The 11,201-nt window shown below is 39.2% G+C and overlaps 1 protein-coding gene across 1 annotated transcript; it reads left to right on the plus strand.

Moving 5' to 3' along the window:
- The first annotated feature begins 1,219 nt into the window (after positions 1 to 1,219).
- Positions 1,220 to 6,478, plus strand: LOC106084641 (cyclic GMP-AMP synthase-like receptor 1). The gene is made up of 4 exons (XM_059369069.1): positions 1,220 to 1,449; positions 1,573 to 1,763; positions 1,833 to 2,572; positions 6,093 to 6,478. The coding sequence occupies exons 2-4, from the start codon at positions 1,589 to 1,591 to the stop codon at positions 6,300 to 6,302; spliced, it is 1,125 nt and encodes a 374-aa protein (XP_059225052.1). The 5' UTR covers positions 1,220 to 1,449; positions 1,573 to 1,588; the 3' UTR covers positions 6,303 to 6,478.
- Positions 6,479 to 11,201: the final 4,723 nt, after the last annotated feature.

The raw sequence follows: 11,201 nt of genomic DNA on the forward strand, positions 1-11,201 counted from the left end.
ATGCATGCTTTAGTTTAAGTGATTCTGTACCACTGTGCAAAGTTAGAATAGACACTGTCAGTTGGCGTATTACGCCGCCCGTTTCTCGTTCGCTTGCATGGTTTGGTGGTGGAGCCGACCAAATTCAGTCGTCGCTAACTGAAATACACAAACACCATCGATGCCTTGGCGGCGTTCGATAGCCATGACGACGACAACAACGATGATGATAATGATGTTGTTGGTGGCGTTTGCGATGGTAATGACGTTGTATGCCGCTTCCATCGCCTGCTCGTCTTCCCGTTTTGCTGCTTGCATGCCCTGCTAATGCTTGCCTTCTTGTTGTGTTCTTGCTCTCTGGCGCATTGTGGAGCTGTGATAAGGCAAAACGGCGGTGGCTCTTAGTTGTTGCGTTATGTGTGTGTGCGTGTGTGTATGATGATGTCTGCGGTGGGTTGGTTGGTTTGGTCGTTTGCTGTTTTCATTTATTTGCGTCGCATCGCATCGTGTATGGCAGCGCCGTCGTTGTCCCTCAGTCATTCGCTTATTTTTCTTTTATTTTTGCCTACCGTACTTTTGACGACTTGTATTTGCTGTAGTGGGCTTTGTTGTTAGTTGTTGCTGCTTGTGCTGCTGTAGCAGAAACACTGTTTGAATTTTTTGTTTTCGATTTGCAGGCGTTGAACGGTGTCGTCGTTGCCGTTGTCATTGTTTAGTTTCGTTATTGTCCTTCTTCTCTGCTGCTTTTCTTTAGTCTCCCCCCACCCTATGCATGGGTTAGGGGGAATAGAAGAGGCTCCTATATTAGCGCTTTTCTCTTTTGCACTAAGAAGAACGTTGGCATAGAGGTGGTCGTCAAGCTGCTGCTGCTATTTTCGTTTTGTGCAATGGCAATACCTATTTACAGGGAGAGGAATTCTTCAAGTGATGGTGATATACGAATAGAGAGAGAGAGAGAGAGAGTGAAAGAGAGGGAGATTGAGAGATACACGGTTATATGTCTTAACTTTGGCTCTTTCTCATTACATTAATCACAATAATGAGTCTTATGCTTTAATGGTATTTGTCTTGAGAGATGTTGTTGGCTCTCATTTGTTGCAGACGATCAACGAAATCATCAAAAAAGCAAAGCAATGCCATTTATGAGCATTTCCTTTATAAAACATCTCTAAAAAGGGATGACAGTGAGAGAGAGGTTTTCCTGGATGATGGTGGCTAAAAAATATACATGCAACTTTTCTTATATAATATCTAGTTGTAAGCTATAAGTTTTGCACCCACAATTTCTTTTTATGGCGATTTGAAAGACTACCTCTCTCGCCATGAAAATTGTGTTGCTTGCAACATGTCTCTTTGTATAAACCTGGCGGACGAACGAGCGAAAAAATATCAATCTGGCATCTTTATTGACATTTGATAAAACAACACTTAGAAATAACGGTATCAAACACCTGATTATCAATTAATATTGTACGTCTTTGTCGTATTTTTCCTCTTTTTTACCTCTGTTGCTTTTTTAAAAAGAGACAAGTTTAATTATAAATAACATCGCTATAGGCATATGAATTAACACATTAATTCAATTAAATTTAGGTTTATTGTCAAAACTATGGAATCAACATTCGATAGATATCTACGCGCGATCGATAATCACTTATGCTGTAGCCAGGCAAATCGAGATTTTTATATTCCAATGTACAAAAATTTCAAAGTGTGGTTTACGCAGGAAATGCGGCGCGTGGATCGAGTATTTGATAAGCTATGTACGGGCGTAACTTCTTTTGGTATGGAACACATAACAAGCATAAAGACTTTTATTTCCTTAACTTCTTTCTGCTTAATTTTGTCAACAGGCACCTATAGTGAGTGGAAAGGAGATCAAATGCAACCCAATGAATTTGTTATGCTTTACATACTGGGCTTTCCATCGCCCGTGACCGTAAGTCCTGACAAACTACGGCCCGGCTATGTGCAATTGAACATGTTGAGTGTTTTGGAGAAGCTCACAGACATGGATGAATACGAGGAAGTGTATTTCAAACTGAACAACTTTGTTGATCCCAGTAATGCCAATTTGAGACGTACCGAACTACAAGCATGGATTTCCAGTGTCATACGTAAAGCCTTGAAGGCTGCCAAAAATGTGGATTACGACATCACTTATGAGTCCCAATACAATACTGAAACTTTCCATTTTCTAAGAGTTCGCCAACGTGCCCACCCCAACTCGACCATTAAAGTTGATATTGCGCCGGTTATACCATTCGGCGAAGTCTCTTGGATGCACAAGCATAAATTTGCCAATTTTCAAGATGTATTGTACCATACTTTCTATGCGGTGCCCATTAGCACCACAAAGCCACCCAGAAAAACCAGAGCATGTACATTCCTTATAATAAATCCCATTGCCGAAAATCAGTTGCTATGGAGCAATCCCACGTTATGCTGTGTATTTCGTTTGCTAATATCCATGTGCCATGGCTGCAAACTATCGCAGATCAAAAATTATTTTCTAATCAATATTTTGCTGTGGGAGCTTAAAATGCAAAAAGAAACATTGTGGGATAACTCTATCGAGGACATATTTAAGCATGTAAGTTAAAAGTTTTTGTTTTGTATGAAGAGTTTGAAATTTTTTATACTCTTATTATTTGTCATACACCGTTGAACGATAAACCTATTATAACATCCCGACTGGGGTAGCAGTGCCTGGTATTTCTCTATAGAAATTCTGGCTGGGCAGGCGAAATACGATATTCATAAAAGTTTTTTAATAGAAGTTGCAACAGAAAATTTTAATTTTAATTTAAATTTGCTATTCAAAGAAATTTTTATCCAAATTTGTAGGATTTTGTAGATAAATTAGGTCGAAGTTAATAATATTTTGATTATTCGGTCAAAAAATTGTCCATATATGTATGCATATATGTATGTTCATATAAAATTGGGGCGACTTAATTATCTTAGAATTACTCATAAAAATTTAATGATTACAATTTCTTAAATTTTTATTTTTCTTACAAATATTATGGAATGTTTGATATCGGAAGGCGGACGGACCCTCCCCCCTATCCCAAAAGTACAACCCAAAAAATAAAAGTGGACCGATCAGGGCAATATGGGACTCAAATGATAGGTATTCAGGAGTAGAGAACGAATTTCATATTAAAAATTGGGTCCAAGTAACTAGGGGGCCGCCCCAACCCCAAAACCCTCTAAAATAGGTTTTGGACGATCATGGCAATATGGGAAAGGTATTCGGGAGTAGATTGCGAATATGGTCAGGAAGGAGAAATAGGCTTTATAATTTGTTGATTTTGGAAGGTGGCGGACCCTCCCCCTTTACCCAAAAACACCATCCAAAATCAAGTTTGGACCGATCGGGACAATATGGATATCAAATGAAAGGTATTCAGGAGTAAAGAACGAAATTCATATTAAAAATTGGGTCCAAGTAACTAGGGGGCCGCCCCAACCCCAAAACCCCCCAAAAAAGTTTTTTTAGGACGACCCGATTACCTTTCATTTGAGTCCCATCTCAAATGAAAGGTATTCGGGAGTAGATTGCGAATATGGTCAGGAAGGAGAAATAGGCTTTATAATTTGTTGATTTTGAAAGGTGGCGGACCCTCCCCTTTAACCCAAAAACACCATCCAAAATCAAGGTTGGACCGATCGGGACATTATAGGTATCAAATGAAAGGTATTTAGGAGTAGAGAACGAATTTCATATTAAAAATTGGGTCCAATTAACTGGGGGGCCGCACCAACCCCAAAACCCCCTAAAATAGGTGTTTTTGGACGATCATGAAAATATGGGACTCATATGAAAGGTATTCGGGAGTAGATTGCGAATATGGTCCGAAAGGAGAAATAGGCTTTAGAATTTGTTGATTTTGGAATGGGGGCGGACCCCTCCCCCTTTACCGAAAAACACCACCCAAAATCAAGGTTGGACCGATCGGGACAATATGGGTATCAAATGAAAGGTATTCAGGAGTAGAGAACGAATTGGGTCCAATTAGCTGGGGGCCGCCCCAACCCCTAAACCTCCTAAAATAGGTTTTTTGGATGATCATGACAATATGGGACTCATAAGAAAGGTATTCGGGAGTAGATTGCGAATATGGTCAGGAAGGAGAAATAGGCTTTATAATTTGTTGATTTTGGAAGGTGGCGGACCCTCCCCCTTTACCCAAAAACACCATCCAAAATCAAGGTTGGACCGATCGGGACAATATGGGCATCAAATGAAAGGTATTGGAAAATACAATACGAATGTGGTATTAAAATTTGGATCTTAGTACCCATCGGGCCGCCCCAACCCTAAAATTCTCCCAAACAGACATATTGGACGTTCATGTCAATATGGGCCTCAAATGATAGTTATTCGGGAGTATGTTACGAATCTGGCATACAAAATCAGTTCGAAGTATAGGGGGTCCCCTTTCCCTCCAATAACGCTTTAAATGGGCATATGACCTATCATGACTATATGGGACTCGGTTTTTTTGTTTGTTCCATAGAAACAAAAACGGTTGAACCGATTTTCGTAAAATTTTCACAGATTGTGCAAGTTTGTCTGGAAGGAACAAAGGCTTTATATTATTTTTAGATATCGGATGGAGGCGGTCCCTGCCCCTTACCCCAACAACGCCATCCAAAACCAAAAGTGGACCGATAGGCACAATATGGGTATCAAATGAAAGGTATTGGAGACTAGAAAGCAAATATTGTATTAAAATTTGGGTCCAAGTACCCAGCGGGCCTCCCCTATCCAAAAACTTCTCTAAACGGATATATTCGACGTTCATGTCAATATGGGCCTCAAATGAATAGTATTCGACAGTAGATTACAAATATGGCATAAAAAATTAGGTCCAAGTAATGGGAGGTCGCCCCACCCCCAAGTACCCCCAAATGGGCATATTAGCCGACCATGTCTATATGGGACTCAAATGAATGGTATTTGAGAGTAGATTACGAATATGCCATCAGTTCATTTGAGTTCAAGTCTAGGTAGCGCTTTTCTTTCCAAAAATAAGTCAAATAGGTCGATTGACCCATTATGACAATATGGGACTCAAATGAAAGGTATTTGAGAGAAGAACAAGAATTTGATATCCACTTTTGGGGCCAAGTGTTTGGGGGTACGCCCTAAAGCACCCCCTAAACTGAACTTAATTTCCGATTATGGCAATAGGGAGCTCAAATCAACGGTATTTGAGAGAAAAGAACGAATTTGATATCGATTTTCAGCCCCAACCCCAAAACACCCTCTTAACATTTTATATTTACTGACCATGTCAATATGGGGCTCACTTTAAATGAATTTGTGAGTGCAGCACGAATTTGATATCCATATTTGAGTCGAAATGTCTGAGTGCCATCCCTCCCCTAAAAAGCACTTCTCATTACCCTAATTTTCGTTTTTTTTCATAGCCGAATCCGAATGCGTTGCCGCAGTGCGACATCTCTTTGGGGAGAAATTGAGCATGCATGGCAAATGTTGCCAGCATAAACCGCTTTAAATTTTGTCCGATGTTATCGCGAGGATTTGAACGCAGGCGTTCAGCGTTATAAGCGATCATTGGCTACAGTGGCACGACTTCGATATACACATTTAGGGCGAAGTGTCCCAACCCTAAATGAAATTAGAGAGTTAAAGAAGGCCGGCGGAGCGGGCCCGGTTTGGCTAGTATAAAATAAAATAAACTAAAAAAAGTTAAGTACAATAAAATAAAATAAAATTAATTAAAATAAAGTAAATTAAAATAAGAATACAAAATGTTAAAAGCTTTTAGGCAAGCGTTTAATAACTAGCAGGTGGTCAATAACTTGTGAATACCCGTTATATTATTTGAAAATTTTAAAGACCTTCATCAAATCCTTGTTAATTCGTTAATACATTAAACTTTTCTACGCCTACAGTGTACACGAAAATAGCCTCGACTGATATAGTTCGGCAGATTCACCGATTATAATAATTATAAACATTTCATTTGATTTTTTACAACTTTTGTAGTTTATTTTGATTTTTAGTTATTTTTTTAACAGGTTGTAGTTTATTATCTCTTTATATTTGTGTTTTTAACTTTTCTTTTCCATTTTAGATGTTGTCTCAATTATGGACTTATTTTATCGATCGATTTTTGCCTGATTTTTGGACCAAGGACTGTAATGTCTTGAATATTCTCAGTCAAGATGAAATCACTTTGTATGAAAAAATGTTACGCAATATTTGTGATTTATTTTTAACCTATTCTCAGAGACAACAATTGACTTTGGATCGTATGCGTAATATTTTTCTAAAATCTAACTAATGTTACTATTGCGACTGGGTCGATCAATAACAATGTGTTATAAACAGCACTTGGGCAAAGGAACTAAAACATATTTTTATTCATATTTGAATTATTTTTGTTTTGTTTTCTTATGAAATGTTGGTGATACATAAGATGTATGTAAGAAAAAATAGCATGAATAATGAAATGAAAAATTGAATTTTTAATGATATCATATATATGTAGGCCATACAAATTGATGGATTTGCTCATTAATATTCCACTAAGCACTCTCTCTACGAAGAGAGTAATAACTAACCGGTACATTAATTTATAGGTAACTAGCCGAACCGGGTCCGCTCCGCTGCGCCTTATTTAACTCCCTTTTATCTTTTTAGTGTTGGGACACTTCGCCCTGAATGTGGTTGTCGAATTCGTGCCACTGTAGCCCATGTCCGCCTATAACGCTGAACGCCTGCGTTCTAACCATGGCGATAAAAATTTAAGGCGGTGGTGATCCCCTCTTAATGCTAGCGACATGCATGGTCTTGTAAAAAATTCTCCCCAAAGAGGTGTCGCACTGCGGCATGCCATTCGGACTCGCCTCTAAACAAAGTCCCTTATCATTGAGTTTAAACTTTAATCGGAAAGCTTTCATTGATGTGTGAGAGTGTGCCCCTTCTCGGTAAATTTTTACTCCACTCCCTTTCTTTTGAGTCCTATATTGTGGTATTGGTAAATATTTCCGGTTTAGACAGGCCCTTGCCCTTTAAAGTAAATATACGCTTCGTGCTCTACATTCAAATACATTTTGTATAAGCCCCATAATGACATGATCGGTAAATAAATTCTGTTTGAGGTTGGGGTGGATCCCAGGGACTTTGTCCCGAAAATGAGTATCAGTTTCCCCAAAATCAACCAATTTACACATCAAATAGCTTTTATATAATAGGGAGGTGTTTTAGGGTGGGGCAGTTCCCCAAACACATGGCTCTTCAATTGGATAACAAATTCGTTTTGAGCTCTATATTGTCGCGATTGCTCTATATACCATTTTGGCGGGGTTTGGACGGCCCCCTAACCCCAACAACAGAAACCATGTTTTGTTTTGATAGTAAGAGTGCAAAAAGATTTCGAACGAATCGCATTACCAATCTCCGAAATCTGGTGTTTTTAATCTCTACTAGGGTAATGAGAAATGCTTTTTAGGGGAGGGATGGCGCTCAGACATTTCGACTCAAATATGGATATCAAATTCGTGCTGCACTCCCAAATCCATTTAATGTGAGCTCCATATTGCCATGGTTGGATAATATATACTTTATGGAGGGTGTTTTGGGGCTGGGAGCGGTCACCGGCAATTTGCCCTGAAAATAGATATCAAATTCGTTCTTTACTCCCAAATACCGTTGATTTAAGCTCCATATTGCCATAATCGGAAATGAAGTTTAGTTTAGGGGGTGCTTTAGAGCGTACCCCCAAACACTTGCTCCAAAGTTGGATATCAAATTCGTTTTCTTCTCTCAAATATTTTTAATTTTAGTCCCATATTGTCATTATAGGTCAATCAACCTATTTGACTTATTTTTGGAAGGGAAAGCGCCACCTAGGTTTGAGAACAAATTTTAATATGACATTCGTAATCTACTCTCAAATAGCTTTCATTTGAGCCCCACATAGACAATGTCGGCTAATATGCTCATTTGGGGGTACTTGGGGGTGGGGCGACCTCCCATTACTTGGATTAGGTCCAAGTAATGGGACCATATTTATAATCTACTGTCAAATACTTTTCATTTAAGGCCCATATTGACATGAAAGTCCACTATATCAGTTCAGAAGAGTTTTTGGGTTGCGAAAGCCCGGTGGGTACTTCGATCCAAATTTTAATGCGATATTCATTTTCTTGTCTCCAATACTTTTCATTTGATATTCATATTGTGCCTATTGGACCATTTTTGGTTTTGCATGGCGTTGTTGGGGTAAGGGGGAGGGATCGCCCCCTTCCGATATCAAAAAATTATATAGCCTATGTTTCCTTACAGACCAACCTACACAATCTGTGAAAATTTCAAGGTAATCGGTTCAGCTGTTTTTGATTATAAGGAACATATAAAAAACCGAGTCCCATATAGTCATGATGGTTCATATGTCCATTAAGGCCTTTTTGGGGGGTAGGGTGACCCCTTTACTTCTATCTGATTTTGTATGCCTGATTCGTAATCTACTCCCGAATACCTTTTATTTGAGGCCCATATTGACATGAACGTCCAATATGTCTGTTTGGGGGAATTTTGGAGTTGGGACTGCCCGATGGGTACTTAGACCCAAATTGTAATACAACATTCGTATTCTATTTGCCAATACCTTTTATTTAATACCCACATTGTCCCGGTCGGTCCACTTTTAATTTTGGGTGGTGTTTTTTGGGTAAAGGGGGAGGGTCCGCCCCCTTCCGAAATCAACAAATTATAAAGCATATTTCTTCTTACTGACCATATTCGTAATCTATTCCCGAATACCTTTCAGTTGAGTCCCATATTGTCATGATTGTGAAATAAACCTATTTGAAGGGGTTTTGGGGTTGGGGCGGCCCCCAGTTACTTGGAGCTAATTTTTAATATAAAATTCGTACTCTTCTCCTGAATACCTTTCATTTGAGTCCCATAATGTCCCGATAAGTCCCCTTTTATTTTTGGGTGGTACTTTTGGGCTAAGGGTGAGGGTCCGTCCCCTTCCGATATCAAAAAATTATATAGCCTGTTTCCTTCCAGACCAACCTACACAATCTGTGAAAATTTCAAGGCAATCGGTTCAACCGTTTTTGAGTCTATACGGAACAAACAAACACAAATTCAATTATATATATAAGATTTAGAAAAAATGAGTAGAAATTATCTTACTTTCCCTTTAACGGCAAATTATTACTGGAAAAGTTCGCGAACACACCTTATATTACGCAGTAATCGGTAAACAAAAAACAGCTGATGCATATTATCATCCGTTTCAATTTATCGGATCGATAAGTCACTCATCTGCCGATAGGATAAGCAATTAACAAATATTCACAAAAATAAATCCCATTAACAAGAAGAATAGCAATACGATAAATTGTAACCAGAGAATGAGAAACCGGCTCTACAGATATGGGACCTCGTTTTTATAGCCGAGTTAAAACGATGTGCCGCAGAGCGACTCCACTTAGTAAAGACGTTTGATGCGTTAATTGCCTCACTAATGTTGTCGGCACATATTCACCGCAGACATTTTTTTATGTTCTTGCCGCGACTGGAACCCATGCGCTTAGCATCATAGCCGGGCATGCTAACCTCTGCGCTACGGTGCTACAGGGCCCCTTAACACACCACAGTAATGATAAAGGACCCTAAACAAGTTGTGACCGATTGTCGCACAACAATAATTTTCATGATTAAAATAGGGGAAAAAGCCTTAAGGAAATTGAAGGAAAATTACATTAATAATTTAATTGATAATAACTTAGAATAACCCACACTACATCATTCTTGCCAAAATTCAGCCCTTTAAATTAAATGTTATCTTTGGTGTAGGCAATGGATTAAAACCCCTTTAATACCTAAATCTATTTCCTCATGGACTCCCTACGGCTTATAAAATTGTATTTGCACAGTTTTATAAGCCGTTTGTCATACTGATTGAAATAGAAGACATGCATGTTTTATCAGTTCGACGTGAAGGTGGTTACCCCATGTAATGGGTCTTCTGCCGCATTGGTTAATCTCTTAATAGTTCCCCAGGCAAAAGAAAACTTTTGGGTAATTTTTGTTGTACTTTAGGAATATTTTAATGTACTTAGATAGTGGTAAAGCACACGCATGACCTCAGACTTGGGTTAAGAAGGAAGTATACAAAACATTGTTTAATGTATATTGGGTCGTATCGTTAAAATTAACGAATAAAATTGTATATTTTTTAATTGTAGCCGTTGAGTGGAGCGAACGTGTTTTTATTTCGCTTCTCAAAGAAAAAAAAATATCCGTAACTCGGAAAAGGTGTTACCTATTACGAAAGATTTTAAAGCCTTTTGGAGTAGGCTGGAAATGGACTCCAAAAACTCAACATCTGCGGTGGTGGCGTCAGACCTTAGCGTGTTGTCCTCCCCTCCTTTAGGTATGGGTGCCTTGGCACCTGTAGTCAGGAGTAATGCTTCAAGCGCACAACTAGTCGTCAGATTAATTATTGAGGAAGAGACGGATAAACCAGAGGGATGCACAATGCGTCCCCAGCCTTTAAGTAAAGGTGGTGTTTCTGAATCGGATTTAGGCAGCGACGGTATCAATTAAACAGTTATCGCAGCCAAATCGAGAGATGAAGGCATCGGTGTGACGGCAGAAGTGGGAAATGGCTTTGCTAAGCTCACAAGCAGATCGATAAAGCGATCCGGTGCACGATGAAGAAGACAGCGGAGTATGTACAGGCAGCGCAATCGGGCGAAAGTGCAGGATGCTGGAAGGGATAGAACTGACATTCCAAGCACTTCAACAGAAGCTGGAAAAATAATCAGATCTCCCGAAGAGCATAAGACTTCCAAAAAGTTGAAAAAAGAGTTCCCCGCTTTCAAGAACTCCGGGAAAACCAAGCCAGCCATCCCGCAATGGAGACTACAGACAGTGTCCTGCGGAGGTAGACAAAGTCGGAACAGCAACGAAGGAAGCGCGCACGTGCCCTAAGTCTTCATGGAGGCCTGTGACTTCCAAACTGAGGCCACAGCCATCATGGAAGGGGAAGATGGTCGCTGAAAACGGTAAGGAGCCGCCCTCAATTTCCATGAAATTTTCCCTAAAGACAAAATTTCCATGAAATTTTTTCTAAAGACAAAATTTCCATGAAATTTTCTTTAAAGACAAAATTTCCATGAAAGACAAAATTTCAATGAAATTTTCTCTAAAGACAAAATTT

The sequence above is a fragment of the Stomoxys calcitrans genome, chromosome 5 (assembly GCF_963082655.1).
Source record: "Stomoxys calcitrans chromosome 5, idStoCalc2.1, whole genome shotgun sequence".
NCBI lineage: Eukaryota > Metazoa > Arthropoda > Insecta > Diptera > Muscidae > Stomoxys > Stomoxys calcitrans.

Coding starts and splice junctions, on each gene's coding strand:
- LOC106084641 (XM_059369069.1), top strand. CDS start 1,589: ATGGAATCAACATTCGATAGATATCTACGCGCGATCGATAATCACTTA. Junction 1,764..1,832: donor TACGGGCGTAACTTCTTTTG/GTATGGAACACA, acceptor TTTTGTCAACAG/GCACCTATAGTGAGTGGAAA. Junction 2,573..6,092: donor TCGAGGACATATTTAAGCAT/GTAAGTTAAAAG, acceptor TTTCCATTTTAG/ATGTTGTCTCAATTATGGAC.